Below are 26,050 nucleotides of genomic sequence, written 5' to 3' on the forward strand. Positions count from 1 at the left end.
AACACCAGGCTTCAGCTTGTGCTATATGATATTTATCTCTAAATCTTTAGATTCAATACATTTTCATTCTTTCTTCTTTTTACTCTTTGTCTTTTTATTCCATCCTTCTCCCCTACAATATTTTTCTTTCTGTATTTATATTACATTTGCTTGACATACTATCAAATTCCCTCCATGTGTCAGGTCCTACTGAATGAATAAAGGTGACTAAAAAATGACATCTTCTTATCGTACATAATTTAGCAAATTTTGATGTAGATGAAATGGAAATCTTTGATGTTTTGGGATAAGGTAACTCAAGTGGGCATAATGAAAGGCACCAAGGAGCCTGGCAAGTAGTTTGACTTGTGAAATAAGGGCTAGGACCCAATGGAGAAGATCTCAATTTGGTGTGGTTTGGATCAGAATATGCTGGAAACTATTTTTAATTTTACACATGCTGCAAGGAGAAAGCTAGACTTGTGCACTCCCAAGCCTTCCAACCAACAAAAAAACAAATAATGTTTATAATTGTATTTTTGTTGCTACAAGGCTGGGGAATTCATTTATATCTCAAACAAACATGTAAAATTTCCAATAGCAAACACATTTTATATACTTTGGGATTATGATAAGATTACAGTTAAAAGATTACTTTTCTAGGAGATTAATTAAAATGGTGATAACTGAACAGTTAAATGTTTTGTTGAGCCCCTTGTTGCTATAAATATGCTAAGAAAGTGTGTGAATGATGGAGCCTTCCGTGAGACTTTGCCTTACCTGGCCTGGCCAGCTTCCAGCAATGTTGTGTATTCAAGGTGCTCTTAGGGCACTGAACCTCCTCTCTTCTCTATACTTCTCCCCTTTCCTTCTATAAACTTCCCTTCCTTGCCTTGCTAAGTACAGTCAATGGCACAGTTCTTGAATTCTCAGAGTACTTATATGCATGATATTGGTTCCTTTGACCCGACTTTTCATTAACGTGTTTTTGAGTCTGAATGTCGGTTTTTAATCAAAAACGAGTTAAAGGATGAGGTTTATACTTTTGATTCCAAAGGGAGCTATGTTTCTTCTAGAATGTTAGAAAGATGTATGGGCTGGCAATTCCCAGCACAAGTCCACAGAGCAGTGTGGGACTGACTCCATGAACTTCACCCGAGGCCGAGGGGCATTTTAGTTTCACTTTCCCAGGGCCCCACCCCTGCCTAGGAATCTGTGTTTTTTCAAAGCTCCCCAAGCCATTCTGATGTGTGGAGAATTTGGGGGAAGCACTGAGAATTAGGTGAACTGATTTGAGTGTGGAAGAAAGGTAAATATGGCACATTACTGCTTCTAAAATATAAATAATCCATCAAGAAATACCCCATCTTCTCCCTGAAGTGTCTGGGGATTCCTCCAAGAGCATAGAACAAAGCCAGAGAGCTTTTTCTGAATGTTTCTTGACCTCCAGTGGACTTAACCCCTCCTGAATTTGATAAGGCAGGTGTTCTCCTTTCTGTTAGAACTTTTCATCTTTATTACTCAAAAGTGATTTTGTCAGCAATCCTGACCTAGATTATGAAGTTCTTTGATCTTGGAGTACATTTAAAGCATCTTGTTGAAAATGTTCCCTTTCTATTCATGTTATTCTACAAGCTGCATTAAATTTCAGTATTTTTGGAGAATATTATTTTATATGCTTTATTTAATCTTTCCTTTAAAAAAGGTGGAATGGATACATTTTTGTACAACTCTTTGAGATCTCTTTTTTTTTTTCTTTTTCTCAGTGTCTTAATATTGCAGTCTCCCTCTGCTGTCTTTGTTTTTTTTTTTTCCTCTCTCTCTCCATGGTCTAAATTGTAATGACATCTACAGTTTGCTCCTGGCAAGATGCTTGTCACTCTTCACTAACACCCTCTGTTCAGTGCTAATCTGACACTCTTGAATTTTAAGCTCTGTATCTTCTATAAATCCTATCTTTTCACACAGATAAGTAGCCAAGCCTTTCATTTGAGCCTTGTATTACAAAAAGGATGCAACATCCTAAGATGTCTGTGAAATAGTCATTTTAAAAATAAGATACAAAATTAAATTTGCTGCAAATATCACTGGTGTTCAAAAGACCTTTCTACATAAATTATTTTCTCTTCTTCTTGCTTTTCTGGGTCTGCTTTTACATCTTAGGCATTATTGGTTAAGGTTCTACTTAGTCATTAATTTAATTAATTGTGTATGTCATCCACCGTATGTATGTCCCCAGCCCTGGCAGACTTATTTAATGTTGAAACACTTGTCTGTAAGTACACATCATTGCAAAGACTAAAATATTTTTTAGATTTTAATGAATAATTGTATATCATGTAGATAAATGATAATTATTGTATAAGATCTATAACAGTTCCTGTTTGGAGAATAAAGTAGAGTGAAGCAACTGACAATGATTTACCAAATTTACAGAAAACGGATGAGCTAGTTATGCCACCTGTGTTATTTAAAAACGTTATTTATTTTTAGAGTTTTTTTTTAAATGCTATCATGGGTAACATTCATAAAACATAACTTTGGATCAACACATGGCTTTATGGTTTAATTAAGTGTATAAATGAAACCATGAGAATATGATGGGTAAATCCTGAGGGAAAAGAGATAACATTTGATGATATGCAAAATACATGAACATCCCAACCCATCTACTTAAGAGTTTTGTGGTAGGTTGAGAATTTCTTTAAAAAGTTTATCTTGTCCTAAAATGTTATAAGAATTTTTAATATTGAAGCAATGGAAAAGAGCTATTTCTAAGCATATGAGTTAAGTGGACACTCTTTTTTTTCTTGTATTGTTTAGAACTGAACTTGGTAATCTCTTATGCCTTTTCTAAGACTCTTATTTATAAAATATAATAAAATCAAACAGTATATTTTTATATTTCTTCTCTATTTAATTCCTATCAGGTAATTCAATTAATATTATGAGAACTGCAAATACATAACTCTTAAGCATTTTTTTTTTTTTTGACAGGAAGAAGAAAAGAAGTCGGTCAGTTATCCTTCCCTCCTTAGCCACATAACTTCTTCTTTCCTGAATCACCCTGTCTTTCCAATGATAGAAAAGAACCCCGTACCCACCCTTCAGCTGCTGGGTGAATTCTCTCCGTTACTGTCATCTTTGCCTTGTGACATTCATCTGATTAACCTGAGGACAATACAGGCAAAGGTATACTCCAAAACATATCTATAAAAATTACTTTTTATAATATACCTGATATAAGGGGGTAGGAAGAAGAAAAAAATACTGTAAGTTTTACTATCTTTGATTAAGAGGACTGCATTTTGATCGTTATACCTTACGTTTGACTATTGCTCTATAGCTTAGAGCATATCCCAATAGTAATTTTATTATTATTATTATTATTGTTATTCTCAGAAAAGTTCTGGATGGTGAGCAGGTCAGGGAATATCATCTTTCTTCTTCTTTTGGATAAGGAAGCTAAAGCTGGCCTGAGGTCACATAATTAGGAGATGGGAGAACCAGGCCTTAAGGTCAGCTCTACTGGCATTTTCCATTCATTTCATCTTATTAACCAGTGTTTCTCAGGAGCTAGAGAAATAGAAAGCAAAATGTTTAATTATTTCTGTATGAGAGGCTTTGTACATTTATAACTTTCTCCTGAAAATCATTGCAACCCAAACCTTTGCACTGAGAAACCAACTATTTGGGGAAATGTAAAAATAAAGAAAGAGCAAGGGTAGATTTTATTAGGTATAGAATTTTAATTCCATAAGATTGCTTTAGTTTACATATATGTCTACTTTTAAAGTCAGAGATTGCATTTGAAAAGAATAAAGATTAGACATTTGACATCATTTTTATGTTTTGTAGAGCTGTTTTGATGTTGTAAATTGACATACACTTAGCTAGAAATAGTAAGTGGTTATGGATTCTGTGGGAAATATCTTATAATAAATGGCCTGAATATGAAAAGAACAGAATGTTCATGTTTGAAAACAATGTAAGAGGAGAAAAAAAAATGTTTAGTTTATAAACAAACAAATAAAGTAAGAAAAAATGCTTACAAATTTGGACATTTAGGGCTTTTAAAACTATGTGCAAGATTAGGAACATATGCGTGACTGTGTAGGAAAATGTATACATATGATATGTAATAATGAATACAAGTGAATGTTAGAGGCCTGTGTGTGTATCTCTGTGTGTCAGAGGGTTGTTTGATCACGTGAGTGAACTTGAAAGATTTATTTCATGACTGCTAGGTGCCAGTTTTACTGCCAAAGACCTTAGGGATGCAGTCATGAACAAAACAGACAAAAGTTCCTGCCTTTTCGGAGCTTAGATTCTAGTGGGAGGAGTAAAATAATTAAAGAAGAAAAGTAAGAGAAACCTATGACATGTTAGTTGGAGATAAGTATTATGAAGAAAAAAGAGAGAGAGAAGGGCAATTCTAGAAGGTGATGCAAGTTTGAATAGGGTGTTTGGAGAGGGCCCCACAAAAAAGGTGATAATGAGAAAAAAATTCTGAAAGAAGTCAGGGAATAAGAGACTCACACAGATTTCGGTGGGTAGAGTGGTCCGGACAAAGTAAAGAACAAGGATGAAAGCCCAAAGGCAGGAGATGTGGTCCGATGGAAGCTTGATGAAAGCGGGGCGTATTGTATTCCTTATTATATCTCCCTGCCTACAGCAGTACATGCATATAGTAGTAGGGGCTCACTAATGATCTGTTGAATGAGCGAAATCTTGTGAGTGTTCTTGCCTAGGATTCTGCTGCAGTCTTCGTGGGTCTACCTTTTGACTGAGTAAGAACACAGTAGCGAGGGACAGCCTCCCTGAGCTAACCTGTCAAAAAGTCAGGAACTAAAGAGAGAGAAGGGATAGAGTAGAGGGCACCAAAGACTCTGGGCCTCAGGTCGCCACCTCCAGGCATACATGGTAGAGGACATTAGCAGCCTGAGGGATCCTGGGACTTCTGGGGTACACAGTGGCCGCTCTTCCTTAGCCTCACTTGTAGATGATTCCTTCCAAAGATTGCTCGAAAGTGATTGTTTTCTGGAAGCAGCTCCAGCTGACTGAAGTCAGTGGATTACCCTGGACAATCCAAGGCTGGCACTTGTTTTCCAGATCACCTCTTTTTAGTGATTCCCTGCTCCTTTAATTCTCCCTGCTGTTGGCTACCTTCCTGCCATACTAATCCAATCACTCCTCAGATGGAAACTCCCATTGCCTACCAAATTGGTTCAGCCCTTGAGCATTCAAGCCCTATATAGTCTGGCCCCACTCACTAGGCCACCTGGCTTTCCTTGTCTCTTCTCACCTTTGAACAGGTGTGCCACCTTCGCTCCCTGCTGGCTGAGTGACTGCTGACTCAGCTACCATTTATAAAATGGGGCTGCTATCAAATATGCCTACTTCAGGTCTGTTGTGAGAAACAAGAAATAATGCTGTGAAAGCCCTTTGAAAACAGAAGTGCTTTGTGAACACACATTGTTATTCTGATGATGTTTACAGGCTATACTAGCTCAGGTGCAAACTAGGGTTTTAGCAGAGGGCATAGAAAGCAATTTAACAACTTAGACATTTGACCAGAAGAATAAGAACTGAAATGTTAATGCCTAATGATAACAATCATTCTGGCACATGATCAGAACTAAAGATTTGGGGCTGTCTTGCATTATATCAATTTTTAAAAGTTCCTATGTTAGCCTTTGACTCTTAGCACATATTTCTAATGGTTGTTTACAAGCTCACTGTTAATTCAAAGGGATTGATTGGTCCATTCAAAAATCGCTTCTTTAAAGAATTATTCTCTGTCCTCTAACTTCTGATAACAGGAAAATAATCATTGAAGGAAGCTGATAGACGTATTGATTCGAAGAAAGCTTGGTGCTTAAAAGGTGTCAAGTGTAATTCCATGGTTATTCTAAAAGAAAGACAAAAATGACTCAATGCATAAATCCAGAAGTCAGACCTGTACATTTTGGATTGTGTTCCTGTTGTGTGCTGGTAGCTGTCAGCGTACAGTAATGCGTTATTCACTGGAGATCGCAATGCATTTTTCCCCATTGAAATAATGTCAACCTAGGGGTTGGGTTCCAAGCAAGACCAGAGGTCTCCGTGGCCTGTGTCTAAGTAAGCATTTTCCTAACCACCACCTCACAGTGTTTCCATGAATAATCTGCCTGAGGACCACCTTGCGTTGATAAGGACACTTCTCTCTCCCTGCCTGGTCTCCTCGATCAGCAGCATGATGAGGACACTCCTGCTTGCCCGTCACCCAGGCTGCCGTCTGAATGTTCTTCAGTTCTACACCTCAGTTAGTCTCCCATACTTCTCATGGAGAAAGGAGTGACGGGCTCAAACAACAGTGAGAGGTGGGGGACCTGGGGGGCTGGAGATGGGCTAACCCACTGCGGTGCTTCACCAGTTCCAGCTTCCGGGCCTCAGAGTCACTGTGTCCACATCATACTGGGGAGACTTCAGAAAAAAGACTTCTACAGATTTCCCCATCTCTGAGATTCTGATTGTGTAGGTCTGGGGTGGAGAGCCTAGGAATTAGTAATTTTTAGAAACGCTCCTCCTAATCGAGTTATTTCCTTTTGCTAAATTGGGAAAGTAAGGGCTGGAAAACTTAAGTGATGAAGACAAAACTGTCCAGCAGTAAATGGCAATATTAGGACACATGTGCAGGTCTACTGAATGTGAGCAGTGTACAGAGCCTCAGCGGGTAGGTAGTATTTGACTTTTTAAGGGCTGCTAAATCTTTTCCTCAAAGTCTAGTTTTTCAGGAATTGTTCTATATGGGTAGATAATGTTATGTTTTTATATAAGCCTATCTTGCTTTTCTATTTCATGTATATTTTTGGAAAAAAATAATGATATGTCCTGTACATTTGTAGTCGGCTGAAGAGGGGAACAAATATCACTTGAAACCCCTTCTCACAGAATGCTGGTCACCCCAACATGTTCCAGCCACTGTCTAGAAATTTAACTGTTAGTCTTCCCATCCTATATGCCCGGCCTCCAACTTTCTTATCTTTACCACTCTCTTTTCTTGCACTGTCAAGAACCTGAGATATTAAAAAGAAGCTTCTGTAAAAGTTTGAAAACTGGGGAACCGGAACACTGGTCATGTGCACTAAATGGGAAAGCCATGTCATCGGGAAAGGGTCATGATTAAGGGAGAAAGGAGTCTTGGTAGAGAGGATGCTGGGAGAATCTCATGGGAGGAAGGCCCATGAGTCAGGGTTCTGTAGGCTAGAATTATAGGTCCAGCTTGGAATGCTGACATTCCAGGGACAAGGAAGGGCTTGATTAAGCCATTGGGCTGGGCTTCCCAGAGCCAATTTGCTTTCATGTTTTGAACAATGATATGTAACTTAACTATTGTTTTTTCAGATTACTTCTACTTCTTTTATGTTTGTATGTATTTGTATGTATTTATACATGTATAGCTTTATATCTACCTCTATATCTGTGTTTAACTCTTTATTCTGGACGGAATTTCTTTTGGTTTGTGCTTAACTGTTTCTTGAAAATAGTTAACCAATCATTTCAACATCAACATCACTTACTGCGTAAGATTTTCTGTCCTGACTTGTTTACACCACCCCCTTCATTTCTTAAAGAGGTGGTTTACAGTTTTTACTTTATTTCACCTTTCTTATAAGAATTGATTGGTGCTCTATTGATCTCCTTAGCTTCTGGAAAGGTGAAAATTGTGGGGGGAAGAATCCCTTTGTTGTACATATCTAAGAACCACCATTCACCTTTCCCTTTCTGTCATGTTATCTTGTTGATCAAAACAGGATAACTGTTATAGGACATTTTAATGAGTGCCCTGGAAAATGAATTTCTACTGGTTATTTCCTGTTTCAGGACTTACAATAGAGTTTGCAATTTTCTAACCTTTCCAGCTGTCAGAATGCACTGAAATATGAATGTTGCTAGGCATTTATAAAGAATCTGAGCAGGTAGGAGAAATTTTCCCACCAGGTGTTTAGCCATGCCTTAATCTATATACACCTTACGTATCCTATGAGGATGGTGGGGTCACATCCTCCTGGAGAATTTGGTCTAATTTATAGCTCTTTTCTCAGGGGAAAAAAAAAAAATGTGTGCACATATACTGTTTACTGTAATTTCCAGGAGTTTACTGATTTATGATCCTAACATTACTAATGAGCAAATCAATTTCTTTTGATGTGAGACAGGAATAGCACAAATCTCACATTTTGGGTTCTTACGCATTTTGGTAGAGGAGCACTTGACTATTTCTTAGGAGAGACTGGCATATGCATGTGTACTTTTCAGAATGACCTTAAATCCTGTTTAAAATGGAAAGAATGGGTGGATGGGCAAGTGGTAGATGGATAGAGATTATAATTTCTAAAACTTACTTTCTGAATTGAAACATGATAAATCATGGTTTTAGCTCTGCTGGGTCCACTAATTAAATGCTCCCTTTTTGCAGCCTCAAATCAGAGGGTGATCTCCTTTAGTCTATAGGCTTTTGTTATGTTACGTCAAAAGTAGTCCTCTTCTTTCCCCCCAGCCGACCTCTGTGAGCACCAGTTCATCGTTAGAGCAAAGGCAGGAAAATGGAGTTGTTTGGAGCACAGACTTTGGAGTCAAACTGTCAGGAGCACAGACTTTGGAGTCAAACTGTCAGGAGCACAGACTTTGGAGTCAAACTGTCAGGATTTGAGTGAATCCCTTCGACTTGCCATCTGGGTGACACAGCATGTCCCTTAATACTCTGAGTCCCGATTTTCTCATTCATATCATGGCAATGGTAATAGTACCCACCCTAGAGAGGTGGATTAAGTGAGGTGATGCTTGTAAAGCATTGAGAACAGCATCTGGCACATAGTGCTTGAAAAATAAAGGTTCTCAACTAGAACATTTCAGTCATGCCCAGTTGTGATTATTACTAATAATGAAGTAAAAATGTTGGCACATTTTTTAATAAATGGGAGAAGGTTGAAATTTATTACCAGAGTAAATCTTGATATCATTTTGACTTGTATTCCTTATATACTTTGTTAATAATGCCTCAGATTTTATTTGAAATAACATACCTCAAATTGTCTCTGTGCCAAGCATCGTGCTGAGCCTATTTCTGTGAGCCTATTCAGGTCTCACAACAACACCGTGAAGGAAGGCAAGACTTGTACTCCGTCTTATAGAAGAGGCAACTGACCTAGTGATGGTAGGTGACTTTTAAGGTCACACTGACTTTTAAAAGGCAGTAAAGGTGATGCTGGGAGGTACACCTCGGCATGTCTGACTCCAGTTCCCTATCCAAAACCTTATAGTACCTATTTGCATGGGAACAAAAGGGGAGCGATAGTGTGGAAAATGTTGGGGAATACACTGCCTCTTTTTCTCTTGTCTACTCAATAAACCATGGGACAGAGGATACACTAACCATCCATGGGAAAAGATCATGAAGGGCTAATATAGAGTCATTAGAGATAACTGCTATGTGAGTCTGAGAGAATGCTTTGTGGGAGGGCTGTCCCTGTACATTTACATAAATTGAAGCAAACTTGTATGTCACCTCAACGACTTCAGAGGTTAAGATGAAATGAGTTAATCCATGGAAAACATTGCACCGGGTCTGGCACACAGCAAGTGCTCAATAAGTGTCAGCTGCAATTATTGTTACAATCACTGTGTTTGACCCTCAATCCATGACTCAGACCCAGTTCCCTGAATTTTCAAAGGCGAAGTGATATTTGCAGTCACATGACTGGTTTGTGGTGGAACAAGACCTTGCCTCTGATCCTGCTTTCTCTCAGCCTGCGGGCTTTGTTCTGCGAGCAGAGCCCCTTCTCCCACCCTCTACCCGGTCGCTAGAGAAGCCTCACAGGCCCTGCTTCACTGAGGAGCTGCACGTTAGTTTATCACCTGAAATGAGTTATATAATGGACTTTCCCTGTGCGACTCGGGGACATCCAAGCCTTCCTGCACGGATTCAGCTGCAATTGCGGTCGCAACTGTTTTACAGCAACACTTCATGTGAAACTCACCTGGCACAGTGCTTGGTGCAGTTTCAAAGTGTGTGAATTGTCTTCCCCATGTCCTCCCCTTCTTTTTCTGAGCTCCAGATATTACTTCTACATTAATGAATGTAAAAATAGGTTTTTCAAAATACCTTTGCTCTCCTAGAGTCAAATACCATGACTCCATGGTATGTTCAACCATGTAACTCAATACCGTGACTCCATGAAGAAGGTGCACGTGCACTAGCTCCATTTTACAGATGAGGAAATTGATGCTGAGGAAGATTAAAAGACTGTTCTAAGGTTTCACAATTGGCACGTGACTGAGTCCTCTTTGTTATTCTTCTGGATATCTTATGTATATAATAAAGGGAAGATTTTCAGGATTTCTTAGGTGCTATTTTAAGATTGTGTGAAGTCCATGGAAATTTCATTAGAAATCTTTATCCTGTGATTTCAACTTGCTGTGTGTATCGTGTAGCCCTGAGATGACTCAGAATTCCTTAAATGACCTTTTTCTCTTCCTTCAAACAAAATCTTAGCAGTACCACTGCAAAATACCAGGGTGACATGTCATAAAACAGGTTATTCCAGCCAGGAATCTGAGGTGAGGAGGGTTTTAAATTGTTCAGGCACATAAAAATCAAATCAGTGGTGGGAGTGCTGCCAGCTAGCCAGAAAAGATGTCTCTGTAGCACATTAAAAAATCTTACCCCTTGGTGAGGATGTTCAAGAACTGGGGCATATTCGTATCTGTGGCCACAGAAGGAAAAAAAAGGATCATTTTCATCACCGCATTAGTGCCAGGCAGCGCACGACTGTCCTTGAATAACTACATTTAATTCTTCCAAGGAGTTTTCATTCATTTTGCTTATTACCATAAACATCTTCCCACTTTAAGAAACATAAAATTTATCAAGATAATTGTTATTTAAAATATTAAAAGTCCTGAACCATTTATGGCATCAAGACTTCAATGAATATAAGAAATGTGACTGCAATAAAGTGTATGTAGGGAGACCTCAGAGATATTGCGCGTTTGGTTCTAGACCGCCACAATAAAGCGAATATTTCAATAAAGTAGGTCACACAAATGTTTTGGTTTCCCAGAGCATATAAAAGTTAACTTTGCACGCTACTATAGTCTATTAAGTGCAATAGCCTTATGTCTAAAAAGACAATGTACATACCTTGTTAAAAAATACTTCACCATTAGAAATTTTTAACCATCAGCAAATTGTAATCTCTTTTTGCTGGGGGAGGGTCTTGCCCTAATAACATCAGTGATCACTGATCACAGAAGCACCTCAGCAAATATAATAATGAAAAAGTTTGAAATATTGCGAGAACTACCAAAATGTGACACAGACACAAAGGGAGAAAATGCTGTCAGAAAAATGTCACCAATAGACTTGCTCGACGCAGGGTGGCCACAAACCTTCAATTTGTAAAAAACAATATCTGCAAAGCACAATAAAACGAGGTATGCCTCTTCTGACCCCTATGCTGTCTTGTCATGTTTAGTATTTTTCTTTTTGCCAGCACAAGAATAGCTTCTGTAATATGAATTTAGATGATACTCCAAGCTAATAAATGTGGTTGGCCTAGCAAGTGATAAACATAACTAATTCAGGTGTCTCTTATATAAAAATAATTAACTTAATATTAGATAATAATGAATTTAATAATACGTTAAAGATGAAAAATGTTAATTCAATTAGCAAAAATCAGTATTCAATAAAGCATGTTTCAGTTTTAAGATGGATGATAATGTCATTCAGTGACCAGATAAGGACTGAATTTGGGTACACTTTTTTCAACTGATATATATGTTAAAAATAAATAAAAATGAAATGCTTTATTTGAAGAAACTTTGATAAAGCAGTGTGTAATATGTGGATGAAAGGAAACCGAAGTCCTCAAGAACTGTGGGGAGACCACGGCCTGAGGTGACTTGGGAACCTAGAACATACTATCACCTGACTCCTTGGGGGAGGGGTCCGGGCTGTAGCAGGTGGATGAGCACACTGCACACGGAAGCTGAGAGGAAATGCTTTTGCCTGGCTTCCCTGCTCAATCAAATGAGCCTGTGTGGTTTGGAGATACATCAAAACAGCGGAGTGTACAGTAGTTGCAGCGTTTGTTTTAAAGTCACTGTAGCATGTTGGTGCTCTGCTCATTTGCAGGTGGATGGCAAGCAATCGGATGAGGCGGCCTTGATCCTCCACAGGAAGGGGTTTGATTGCCGCTTCTCCAGCAGAGACGCGGGGCTGCTTTGCTCCACCACCCAGGGAAAGGTGAGAGGTTTTGTTGTTGTTGTTGTTGTTGTTTTGCTTACTGAATTAGTGTGCTCCAGAATCCTTCCTTTCCGCAAATAATCCTGACAATACGATGTGTCATTGCCTCTTCCCTGACTTGTTCCCCTCAGCTGCAAATGAGCTCAAGCCTCCCCATCTTAAGAAAGCACTTTCTCAACCTTTAGTCTCTTCTCCTTGTCACCATCAAAATGCACGGCCGAGCGTGTGCACGGTGGAAGACAGCGCTCTCTTTGATCCTTAGGCCTTCATTTCCAACCTGCCAGCACCTTCTCCCCAGCCAGCCCACATATGCCCTCCTCTCTTGGACGTATTCATGTAGCATCTAGTTCACCGATGGCAAGCATGAGTCCTAGAGGGGCCAAGGCACGTTTCATATTGACTAAAGCGGATTAGGGCCGCAGTCGGGAGACACAAGGAGCAAGGAGACGGTGGCCGGTGGACTAATTCAGCAACCGCCCCTAAGGCAGCTGTACTCAGTTCCAGTCATGATTCCTTGGGGAAACATACAGGTTTACAAATGCTGATGAAGCCAGATTTGCATATAAGTCCACCCTGTGCAGACCAAACAGATACTCAAGCTGACCACTGCTTGCAGGCTGCCCATTTTTGATTTCAAGCTGGTCTTGCTCACAGTTCCATCACGCCTCTCCTTGGAGGAAAACAAACCTCCAATCTTCCGCCTCTGGCTCTGAGGAGGCTGTAACTCAGCGAACACAGTCAGGCTGGTTTACACAGGCAGGTCTGCCCCACCAGGCAGCTCAGCTGACCTAGCTCTTGTCCAAAACCTCATAGATCCACTGTACACCTGATGCTAGTGATCGGTTTCTTATATACGGGCGGTGCCCGCACAATGTACACACATGACTTATATTCATCTTTTGGTATCGGTATATATTGAGTATTACACTTTTAATACAGTTGTTTCCTTTCTTAAAATGTGTATACATTTTTTCTGGCACCTTCTGCATATATACACATAAGATTTTTATTAAAATATAGCTAAAGATGTACACAGTAGGGGCAGGGTGAAAAGGGTGAAGGGATTAAGAAGTACAGATTGGTGGTTACGTAATAGTCGTGGGGATGTAAAGTACAGCATTGGAATATAGTCAATGATATAGTAATAACTATGCATAGAGCCAGGTGGGTACTGGACTAGTCAGGGGGGATCCCTTCTTCAATTATATAAATGTCTAACCACTATGCTGTACACCTGAAATCAAGTATGGGTTTCAACAAGTTATCACGTACATAGGATCTGAAAAGAAGAGAAAATACTATAGGGAGCCTAAATCTGCTTAGATAAGCTCCATTTCTTTTACCTCACCCTGCATGGAGTTGGTGCTGAAAAAGCACTGATATATTTGTTATTTTTTAAATTAGATTTGCACCTCTGCCTTATTGTTGATGATTCGAGTATACTTGATTGTGAACATTTGTAGTCAGACATTAAAGCATTGAGTCTCAAGGGGATTATACGATCCAGGGAGACATATTCAAACAACCTCCCTTCCCGATAAATGGGACTCACTGACATAAGGAGCCTTCTTGTGGCAGGGCTGTGTCCTGTCTCTTAGCGCTGCTGGAAACAGGAAAGAATGGTTGAAAACCACCTCTCTTAAGGGTCAGCGTTGGCTGAAAGAAGATGGGATGTTTTCAAAGTTTGTTGGCCAATGCATGTCCTTTCTCTTACTGAAAAAGTGGCCCCTGCATGTAAGTTCTCAAGCAACGCAGACAGGAATGCAGTGCAAATCACCCTCGTCTTGTTACCAGTTTCTTCCATCTCCCTCCAGGGACGGTCTACATATTCAGGCACGCACGAGTATATTTATTCTCCCTCTCCACCTCATTTTTCTACTTGCAAGAAACTTCAAATATTTTGTTTTACTGTGTCTCATACTATTTTTCACTGATTATAAAGATGCATTACTAATCTTTCTTCAGAGTTGATCTAAATATGCAAATTTTTATCGTTGATCTTTTAGATACTGGTTCAGAAACTTTTTAGCAAGTTTACTGTTGCAAGTCTCATACGGTCATCATTATCCTTGATGCATTCACCTCCAGACGCTCGAAATATAAGTGAGATCAACATGAGTGCCATGGAAATCAGCACATTCCGAATCCAGCTGAGGTGAACCTGGCTTTCAGATTTGGATTGGGAAGTATTGGCTTTTACATACTTCTTAATTTGACGTGCAATAAAGAAGCACATTATTTTAGCTTCTGGCTACTGTGAGAACATAAATTCTGTTAATTTTTTATTTTTTTGAACCAGTATAGTAAGAAAGAAAAAGCCATGCTATCAACCAGTTTTGTTTTGTTTTAAGTTCCTTCCATCAGCTACCACCATCGGTATGAATTGATGCAACAAGCAAAGAAATGTCTAAAGACAGCCTCTCAACAGATTGTATCTCAGGTTAAATGCTAACTAATTATATCTGTGTTGGGAGTTGTGAAGAGATTGTTGTGAGTATTCATGTGGCTAGTTCCTTGTTAATTTTACAAAATGTCCATTTTTTTATCAAAATGGAATAAGCTGGTAGGTAATAGCTAATGGCCAAAATGGTTGCAATCATTCATACACGTTAGAAAATTTGTGTGTGTTGAAATATGTGGAAAAGTGCAATCCATCAACCCTTATGATATACATAGTTGATTTTCACACCTTTTCTAATGTACCATTTGACCCCTCCCTTCCCACCCTTTGTAAGTATTTCCAGAAATAACAGATTTTGAATCATTCAGTAGTAGAACAAGAGGCATATTTTCATTACTTGACAATGTGGGATAGGTGCAATTTATTCCATTGTCACTAAAATACAAGAAGCAATTCCATAGGTACCATAACCTATTTTAGGTACCACAAGGTGTCTTTTTACACAGCTCATTTGAATACAGATGTTCAGAGAAGGGGTTTTCTATTTTAAAAAATACCATATCAAAATAAATGTGCCTTATTTTTTTATAAGTCTTGTTAAATCTTTTGGTGTCCATATTACTGTTTGGGGAAGGGGGGAAATGAGGGTAGGAAGAGGGCGTGGGTACTTTCTATGACACATAAATTGTAAAAATGTTGCCTGACATGCTGGCTACCTTCTGATCTGTTTTGTTAAATTTGTGGTGATATCACTCTAAACATTTTGACTATTTGAATGTACTGAGATCTCAGAAAACAAAACAAGGAAGAAAAATATTGTTAATTAAAATATGCTGCTGCCAAGGAGACTGCAACTTGAAGCAAGGATTTCATAACAAAAATCCACATACTGTTTCCATTTCAGAGGAATTAACCATATTGAAGAGAGAACGCTTTAAAATAGACCCTTTTTTGAAACCCACTTATATGTAGCTCCCCGTGATTTATCTTATTAAAGAATATGTTCAGTGAATTCCAAACTTTTGTATGTGTGTGCTAACCTCAAGGTGAAGTTCAGAGCCCATGTGCCATTACAGTACATTTGGTAAAATTTATTTGGGATCATTGTTAACTTTGACATTACAATAAAAACCACATTAGCAACATTTAGAACATTCAGTTTGGACATAGAAAGGATTCTTTGAATATGTACACTTCTGAAAATTCTCTTTGTGTTAATTAATAGATTTAGCATTACCTGACTTTAAACTTCACGTGCCTCCTGTCATTCCAACATCTTTATAGACAAATTAAAACCTAATTTCCGTTTCACCAGGTAGTCTGATTATCATCTGGATTTTTAAGATGCAGCTCCTAAGATTATTGTTAAGTTATGTTAAATTCATAAACTTCCTTCACCTTTAATAATTAAGGAAACAATACTGGTATTCATAAAGATATTACAAGGAAGTAATTTCATGCAATAAACATGTACTGTAAGTTTCTTTCCTCATTTTGGGGGGATAAACAGCTATAAACAAAACTCTTTCTTTTTGTGGGCCTCTGTAGATAGTAGGATTCCCAGAAGGACATTCCAGGAATAAGATCAGTCTTTTCATTGCATCTTAAAAGTAAAGCCTTCCTATGGGAGTTCACTGTGTTCTGTGGTTAAATGGGTGTGCTTGACTCATTCTGGAAATTCTGATCAGTTGAAATAAAAAATCTTGATGCAATAACAGTGGTTTTGCCACTTTGGGTTGTTTAAGATTGATCTGTCCCGTGTCAGTCAGGTCTTATTCAGAGTGTGTTGCCACCAACTGTTCACAGGTAAAGCAGAAATTCTCTTTAGCCAGCATCTTTCTGCTTTTTATCTTTAGAATAAATTATCAGGGAAATGAAGAGAGGATGCTTTTGCTTTGGGCTGTGGTCAAGAACTGATTAAGTAATTGAGTCTCTGGCACACACTAAAAACCATACACTTCAGTTGTGATCTTGGTGGCATATTTGTGTGCCTCGGTTTTATTACATTTATTATCACAGATATTCAGTTGACCAAGTAGTTCATTACTTTCTCCTTTGTTTTTTTGTTTTGTTTTGTTTTTTTTGGAAATTTTAATTTTGGATTATAACTGCAGTGTTTGAGAACTCAGCACCCTTGTTTTCTACAAATACTGATTAAAATTAAATGCTGTAAAGTGTGTTGTAAAACATTGTAATTACCTTTCCATGTCTTTGTTGTACTTGTGCCGAAATGTTTTCGCATTCCTTTGTCTAGAAGAAAATCTTTGCTTTCATTTTGATTATGTTGCTTACCTTGAAATCAATAGGTTTTGATATTTTCTCTTGGAAGATTTTATATCTTTTTTGGGACTATGTAATATAAGATCTCTAATAAAAGATAAATCTTATTATGTGCATGGTCCTCTAGAGTAGTTCTTAAATCGTATTTTGTACATAGTAAACATTTTCAGGGGTAGGGTGGAGTAGTGTTCCTTTGTGAATAAATCACTCCTTCTTCAGCTCAGTTCTAGTTAGAAAGGACAGTTGTAGAAAGCAAGTGGCTGATGGGCGAGTGGTGCGGTTCACTTGTGGGTTTGGGATCACCTTGGAGTTGGGAGTCTAGCAACCTTCCCAGCAACACGCTGCCTGCCCATGGGGCCTTCTGAGCCAATTAGGACGGGCAGATTGAGGTCAGACTCCATGCTTTCCAGGACAAAGATGAGGAGGACAGAAAGCCAAGGCATGATGCTGAGAAGGTCCACGTGAGCTGATCCACAGGTAAGGCGGGCAGGAAGAGGGGTGTGGAGGCAGCTGGCCAGCCTGCTGGCCCTGACCACCACACAGCTCGGTGGTTCTAGGAGAGTTGCTTCAAAGCTGGGCGATGGAGCAGGGTGAAGGGTAAATATTCTAGAGGTTTGTATGGGGTAGCCAAGCAAACGATACATGCTAACTAGGAAGTTTGGACTTGTTTTGGGTGACTCATACAGTAAAGAGATTAATCAATTTGTAATCTGTATATGCCGAACTGTAAAAAGCTAGAAAAATATTAATAAAAATCATCATCAGATAATGAAAATTATCTTTGGCTTCATATTTGATGATCAACGTGTCAGAATAATTTGAATATTAAAACTGGTAAAGAAAATTTAACTTGGGTGGGCATGTGTTCACCAGCATCCTGCCAATCTGTGACATGAAATGAGCTAAGAGGGGTTGTGACCGAATGGTTGAAGGGATGGTTCAAAGGGGAGTGGGGAGAACTAGCAAGGACCATGCTGCTGCTGTATATCAAAGCAGAGCACAAATGCCTGAAGGGAGGTTGTAATGGGCCAGATGCCTTCAGCGTACAATGGCTTAAGCAAAAATCGGAAATTTGTTATTCCCAGTAACAAACATTTAAGGGTAGGTAGAGAATACTTCAAATACAGCTGTAGCGAAGTATGAGATGGTATCATCCAGGACAGTCTTTCTCTGTTTTGCTGTCCTCTGAGTTGTTCTCTTATTCTAGTTTAATTAAATTTAAAGAGCAACATGTGGCTGCAGTATTAGATAGCATTGGTCTGGAGCACATGGTATGTGAAGATACTAACTAGTAGGAAATACAACTAGAAATGTAATTTAAGGTCATCTTGTGCTAGAATCCTGCTACTCAGTGTGGTCCTCAGACCAGAAGCATTGGTATTACCTAGAAACTTGTTAGGAATTTGGAATCCCGGGCCCCACCCCAGACCTGCTGACTCGTAATCTACATTTTCACAATATCGCCAGAGGATTCACGTGCACACTAAAGCACTGGCCTAGAGCAAGAAGGAAGGCCTCTGTCTCCAACTTCTCTAAACAACTCTTGATAATATGTCCTATAACCTACATCTCTACTACCAGACAGCATCCTGTAAAAATCTGTGCACGTGTCCCACCGTCTCCAAATTCCAAGCCATCTTCTTGTGCATGGCCTGCTGCCTTTGCCTCCTAACAGCTCTGCCTACTTCCAGTCCTGCCCATTTAAGTTTCTTCCTTCAACATAGAAGCCAAAAGGTAAAATTGAAACAGCTTCTTCCCTGTTGAAAATTCTGTTTCCTGTTATTCTTGGAATAACATACAAACTCTTCACCACAGCCTACATGGCCTTTGTCCCTTCTACCTACCTCAGCTTTATGGGGTGTGTGTGTTTGTGTGTGTGATGTTGTTTAAGAAATCCTTTCCTGACCCAAATCAGCCTTCTACCACTCTTACTATTGTCTCGGGTTTTTATGGGTCTCTAACATGAAGAATTCTTCGTAAGGGCTTTACACTTGTTTCCTCTGCTTCAAAGGTTCTGCTTTCAGATCTTCCCAGGGCAGGTTTTATTGACTTGACATTTAAGCCATGTCAAGTTTAGTGGTATGTCAGAGCTGACAAAATTTAAAGTGATGCACCTCCCCGCTGCCTCAGGACCATGCTCTCTTGTTTGGATACTTTGCCAAATGGGTCTGTGTGTACTGGCCCGGCTAAAGCTTGGCTGTAAAACCAGGTCCTCAGAACACAACCTCTTACTTTGTCCCTACTGCTCCCAGCACTTTGCACATTTTGCTCAAAATATGTTTAAAAACTGCACTTAATTATATTGTGTAGATATTTTTTTTTTCAAATATAAGGTGAGAAGAAGGGTATTTAAAAATACAAAGTGAATCAAGGATGTGTGTACTAGCAAAATGCCTGAAAATTACAGGGTTCTTTGGCATACACACTCAGAGAGTATTTGAAATCAAATGTGGATTTGGAGCTGGCTCCCACGTAGCGAGATGAGCCTTCCAAATGTCAAGCAAAATTTGGAGGCCGAGGGGAAGAGGACCAAGGGTCTGTGATGGGAGCACAGAGTCGGTGAGGCTAGCTTCTTTGAAGTATATCAGCAAGCTGTTTAAATATTTTATGATTTTTTTCAAATAGACTTATACCATTGAAGGACTGTAAGTGAATTTCTGAATCTCCAAATAGGTGAAGGAGGGAAACTGAAAGAGTACTACTTAAAAGAGCATATTTTAAGGGCTTTACATGGAGCCCAGGGTTCTTGGCTCCCATGCTTTATATAGCTTTCCAAATTTTTTATTCACAAGCTTAGCCTTGAGCTCATTTTCCGGTCCCAAGTCTGAATGGCCGTGCTAGCAAGCAACATGTATCTCTAGGGCCTGGATGTGTGCAGCTTTTACTAAACCAAATGCAGCCCTCATGTGTTGGCTTTCAAAGCATGATCGAAGTTGGGGCGGTGGGGGAGGCCTTTGGTTCGGTCCCAAACTCCCCCCAGAGCACATGCCTTCCTTGAGATGGATTTCCTTGCCACGTGCAGGACTGAAATAATTTCAGGCTGGCTGTATGGGAAGTGAGTTTTCAAGAAAAACGACTTGACTCATTCGTTTATTATGTCTTCCTAAATGGATGTTTTAAGTGCAGTTAACCAGATTACTTTGAAGTTAAAATATATTTTAAGTAAAATCTAGAAATTCATCTTCATTGAGTTTATGGGGCTCCCTTTAATGTAGCCTGAAGGCAATCGGTTTTAGATTTTGCATTGAGCTTTCAATAAACATTAAGTGAAGTTGTCATTTGGTCAGGGTACTTGTGCTAGGCTCTGGGAAGAGGATTTTAATAATCCTGCCCTTCTGTCTAATAAGGGACGGAAGTTCTGCATGGAGTTAAGGTGCCATAGATCAGAGAACAAGAGAGCCGCTTTAGTAGTGGTGGCTCCAGTGATAGCTGTGGAGTACAGAGGAAGGAGACTTTGCTTTCGCCCGGAGTGATGAGGGAAGAGGAGGCGGTGGGAGGATTTGAGCTGAGCCTGGAAGGATATATAAGTACATCTCCTACTAGCTGTGGGAGAGGAGGATGGCTTGACACCAACAGCACAAACACGAGCAAACTCATGTCTGTTGGAAGTTGGTGACGGGAGATTATTGGAAGTCAGACCGAAAATGTTTTTTGTTGAATTTAAAGGCTCCCCGTAATCTGTAGCCAGGCTTTAGACTCTGCAGAAGAAAATGGAGGTGCGGTAGTATGTCCATTAATATTGATTTGTAAACACACTTCAGGAGGAGAAATGAAAGAAGCATGTTTCCAATTTGGACAATTAAGTTCGTGAACTCATCCTAGAAAAAGTGCTACGTACCTCATTGCTGAACATCACTATGGTCACCGTTCAAGTCCTCCCCTTGGGAAGCTATGCACCAACACCAGCGCCTAGTCCACAGCTTCAAAGCAATTTTGGAACTCTTTCTGGAATGGCCATCAGAGCTGGTGTGTATTACCCTTGGTGTCCTGAATGCCATCAAAATATCTTCCTTTCAATATTTCCTTTATCTTTTGGTAAAGAAAGAAGTCATTGGGGGCCAGATCAGGTGAGTAGGGAGGATGTTCCAATAGTTATTTGTTTACTGGCTAAAAACTCCCTCATAGACAATGCTGTGCGAGCTGGTGCATTGTCGTGATGCAAGAGCAAGAGCCGTGAAGTAAACTTGGTTAACTTTTTGTCCAGTTGGTACAAATTCATAATGAATAATCCCTCTGATATCAAAAAAAGGTTAGCAACATCGTTGCAACAAGTTCACGAATGTAATTGTCAGACCTGTATAGTTTTCAGGAAACTAATATAACCACAGATAATTGCCAATAATTGGGAAGAAAAGGACACACATATCTCTGAATTTGTGATTGATTTTTTTTCATTGTAGCCATGTATTGCTTGATTGAGGCAATTATGAAATGTAGCTTTCGTATATATGAGCCTGTTGATTGCAGAACTCTGTAGTGCTTTTATTAATGAAATAGTACCATCTCTTCTAAGCTTGGAGAGAACAAATTTACAGGGTATTGAAGTAACTTGCTCCTTTCATTAGTCTATAGTCCATCTACTTCAGGACTATCTCTGGGGTTTAATTCGTCCAGCAAAAACTCAGGAATATTTGTCACCCAGATAAGAGGTTAAAGAATTAATGAGATACATTAATAAAAGTATTGTTAGAATAGTTTTACCTTTAACAGATCTATATTTTAAAGTGTAATAGAACTTGTCCTAATGCAATCTCTTAGGCCTGTGTCATTGAAGTGTAATAACGATAAGGTTAAAAACTGATAAAGACTAGCCCACCTATTCTGAATCCCACCCTATTTGCATGATGAGAAATGAGTGAGGTTTCAACACAAAATTATAGCCCCAGTGCTTGTAGTTTTAACAAGTTATAGGGATAGTGAAAGTCTCTAGAGTACAAAATTTCAAATTAGACGTGAACGCAAGGTACAGAGTGGCACCAGCAAAAATGAGTGATCTTTGAAACTATGCACCTGGCTTCATGAAAATCTCTAGACATAACAATGAAACTAAAGCTGTTCAATATTTAAAAAAGAAAACTTACCTATTTGAGCACCTAATGTCACAGAGCCAGGAGGCTGTAGGAGTTCCGAATTTGCCAGGGTTCCAAATAGAAGGCAACCTGTGTATCTCAGGCATGTGGAGCCCCCAGGAGCTCAGAGTTTGATGTTATCTGTGTGATTGTAACAATCAGCCACGTGATCATTTTTGTAAAGCAGTGGGGGTTCCCAGCAGTGAGCAGAACTTGACTTGTCTGGGGGCAAGGGAAAAAGAAAGGATCACTAAATGTTGATTCTTTTGTTTCTCTTCCTTATTTAGAAACCATGGCCAGAAGTAAAACAGTGGTGGTAATAATAATGATAGCCAACATTTAGTGAGTGTTATGTGCCAGGCGCTATAAGCACCTGGCATACTTAGGTCACTTAATCCTCACAGCCTCCCTAGAAAGGCTGTACTATTATTATACCTGTTTTATAGAACAGGAAAGTGAAGCTTAATCCAATTGTACTACAACCTTGGTTTCTCTAGGGTTCTGAGACCTATAGTCCACAGGCTCAAGCTCCCCACTGCCTGTGTTTGTAAATAAAGTTTTATTGGAACACAGTGATATTATTTGATTATGTGCTTTCTATGACTGCTGTATGGCTACAAAGACAGAATTGAGTAGTTGTGACAGAGACCCCCATGGGCCCACAAAGCTGAAAATATTTACTAATGGCCCTTGAGAGAAAAACAACAGACCTCTTGTCTAACTATAGAGTCCACTGGATGTGGAATCCCTAGAGTTGTCATTTCGGGGAATATTTTAATTATAAAAGACAATGAAAAAACGTGACAGCAGTAGTGGAAAGAGCACTAGATTGGGAGCCTGGCAATCGGGATTCTAGTCTCAATTCTGTCAAAAAGTAGCCATGGAAAAGTCATTCCACCTCCTAAGAAATCTTTCTCCTGAGCTACTAATTAAAGCCACCCTGCCAAGTTTCCAAATTAGAAGGTTTCCTAAACACTTTTTTCTGGTGTGCAAAAAGCTATTTTAGCATATCAAATAAAATGCATTTTTACAGGTTCTCCATGGCAACGCTCACAGCTCTTGCCAAATAACCTTTGGAAGTCCTATTTTTCCATGCTATGGGTTCAGGAACCTTTGGGTAAATAGATATTTTAAGAATGGAAATAGAATTACCTGTTTAATGCAAAAACTTACTTTTGTTTTGCTTTGTGTTTGTGAATGCCAATGGTTTTTTTTCCTCCGAAACAACCTAAGCCTGAAGCTTTCTCTAGGGAGAATTGAAGCCTGAAATTAAAGAGTAAAATGAAAATTCCTGAAAGGATTATGTGAAAACCGTGGAGTTGAGTTTCAGCAGCCACCTGTCTACATACTGTGGGCTTCAGATCAGTGCAGGGACCTGTGGAGCAGGAGGTTCTTCCACGGAAGGACGAAGACAAATCACTTGAAATCTCAAAAGACACTAGTCCTTGGCCATCAGTGGTTAAAAATCAGTCCTGCTATAGCTTTGCCCTGAAAGATTAAGGGAACAAAAAACTGCTTAGGAAAGAATACAGGATGCCTTGTGAGAAGCGCCTGAGCTTTTGCCTTCTGCAAGGGTGATTTGATGAGAAGTCTCGTGATAGGGACCTGTATCTTGTTCCATGATGCATCGCGGTGGTTTGAAGCAAGAAACATGTATTAATTTGGTGATCCTGTCTTGACTCTTTTCTATTTAGAGTTTGAAGATTTGGAGTGGGAGCAGGAAAGAGATAATTAAGTGTATATCTTCTTTGCATTCAACCGCAGGCAAGTTTGAGTCTGAGAGGAGCTATATGTATATTTTAGGAATAGCAAAATGTCAGAACTTCATGCCCATCATTTGGGAATGAACTTCCATTTGGCTAATATTAGCTTCTTGTGTCTCAAGCTGATAAAGCACTGCACGGACTGAGCCTGACCTCTGCTTCTGCAACAAGGCATTTGTTGTAGGTTGAATGGTGGGTCCCAGAAAGATGTCCTAATCCCTGGAACCTTCTAATGTTACCTTATGTGGGAAAAGGGCCTCTGCAGATGTAATTAAATGAAAGACCTTGAGATGAGATCATGGTGGATTATCTGGGTGAGCCCTAAATCTAATAACAAATGTCCTTATGAGATAGAATGGAAAACACAGTGAGGAGGAGGTACAGACTGGAGTGATATGGCTGAAAGTCAAAGAATGCCAACTGCTACAGAGGCTGGAAGAGTCAAGGAAGGATTCTCTTCTAGAGTCCCCGGAGGGAGTGTAGCCCTGCTGATACCTTATTTCAGACTTCTGGCCTCCAGGACTATGAGAGAATAAATTTCCATTGCTTTAAGCCACCCAGTTTGTGGTAATTTGTTAGAGCAGCCTCAGGATACTAATATAGTACCCCAAATACCCTTATCCAATCCACCCCACTGCCCTTCTAGAGAAGCACGACTGGGCTTTCCGATTCTGTTAGAGAATGAAGGGCTGCAGGATTATGTTGATTTGTGACAGACGCGGCACTGTGCCAAAATGAGAGAAGCACAAGACTAGACAAGAGCGTTTTCAGTATTGGGTTCATTTTGTGGGATTACTTATCCACTAGCAGTTTAGAGTACAACTTGGAATAAAAAAACAGGAAGATGTTCTCAGGGATTTGCCACTATTTACCGCAGAATGTTACTCATCTAGTTCCAATCAATTTGGGTAAAGTCTTAATATGAAATCGTTGGATACTTGTCAATAATAGAGACTATGAATAATTTTCACTTCTCAGGAACTTTTAATTTTAGAGCACTTTTAATATGCAGATCAATTTGCACTCTCTTGTTTCACATTAACTTTGTGAAGCAGGTCAGACTGGTATGATTATGGATCTTTTAAAGCTGTGCATCTTAAAGCCGGAAAACTAATGAAGGAAACAAGATTGAAAGATAATTTTTCTGATCCAATGCACTACTGATTGGCTCACTCTGTAGGGAATGTCTGGACTCAACAGAGACGCGACAAATTGACACCCTATTTACCTGGAAATGTCCTTGCATGAGATTAGAAAAAAAAACATTTCAAAGAAGATCAATACAGATCTGACCCTTCACGTAATGAAACATACATATATAGCATCTATCCTACATAGAAAGTGATAAAGATTGCATTTCACATTGGTGGTAAAGAGGCGGATGATTCCATAAATAGCATGGTCTTTATTTGGAGAAAAATAAAATTGTGTATCTACCTCAAACACACGCAAAAATAATGTGGAGATTAAAGACTTTAATTGGAAAAATTAAGATTATGAAAATAATAAAGTACAGGGGAATATGTTAACCATTTGGGAGTGAAGTAGGCCTTCCTATGCATGGTATGAACTTGAGAGCTGTAAAAATAAATAGGCAAATTTGATTAGAAAAAATAAAAAGGGAATGGCCAAAGATACCATAAATAGAGTTAAAGGAAGAAATATATACATACAGTGGTAAATATTTACAATGTATGTGTTATTCCTTAATATATTCAACAATTTTGGAGCACCAGCTATGGGCCAGATACTGTAGCCAGCGCTTGGAACAAAATACTGAATACGACAAGTACAGGCCTGGCCTCATGGACCTTGTGATTTACAGAGTGAACCCACATTGGACAAGCACTTTTAAGTCCAATGAGTATTATAAAGATCAAGTCTGGATGCCATGGAAAAGTATGATGTGGATAATTATTGACAGGTAAGAGTTAATTAACATCTCTACTGTATAAAGAACTCATGGAAATCAATGAGAAAAATATTAACATAGAAAAATTGACAAAGGTTGTGTACTGGAAATTCCCAAATGAAGAAATATAGTTCACCAATAAACATACGAAAATGTGTTTATCACCATGAATAATCAAAGATATGCAAATTACAATTAGGTATAATGTTTTACTATCAGATTAGCAAACAATAAAATGAGTAACAATAAAACTGCTAATGATGAGATACATGGAGTTGGGCACGCTCACCTGGGAGTGTAAATTTCAGAAAGGTCATGTGAGGACAAAACATATTATAAAGCATTGTGCAACAA

General features: G+C 39.1%; 1 protein-coding gene across 1 annotated transcript in view; it reads left to right on the plus strand.

Moving 5' to 3' along the window:
* MAN2A1 (mannosidase alpha class 2A member 1) overlaps window positions 1-15,863 on the plus strand; it is a 164,725-nt gene extending 148,862 nt beyond the window's left edge. Inside the window, exons 20-22 of the mRNA XM_033110404.1 lie at window positions 2,977-3,171; window positions 12,161-12,271; window positions 14,278-15,863. Of these exons, the coding sequence (XP_032966295.1) occupies window positions 2,977-3,171; window positions 12,161-12,271; window positions 14,278-14,430 (459 nt within the window). The 3' untranslated portion in view covers window positions 14,431-15,863. The remainder of the gene's footprint in view (window positions 1-2,976; window positions 3,172-12,160; window positions 12,272-14,277) is intronic.
* The last annotated feature ends 10,187 nt before the right edge of the window (window positions 15,864-26,050 follow it).

The sequence above is a fragment of the Rhinolophus ferrumequinum genome, chromosome 7 (genome assembly GCF_004115265.2).
Source record: "Rhinolophus ferrumequinum isolate MPI-CBG mRhiFer1 chromosome 7, mRhiFer1_v1.p, whole genome shotgun sequence".
NCBI classification, from domain to species: Eukaryota; Metazoa; Chordata; class Mammalia; order Chiroptera; family Rhinolophidae; genus Rhinolophus; species Rhinolophus ferrumequinum.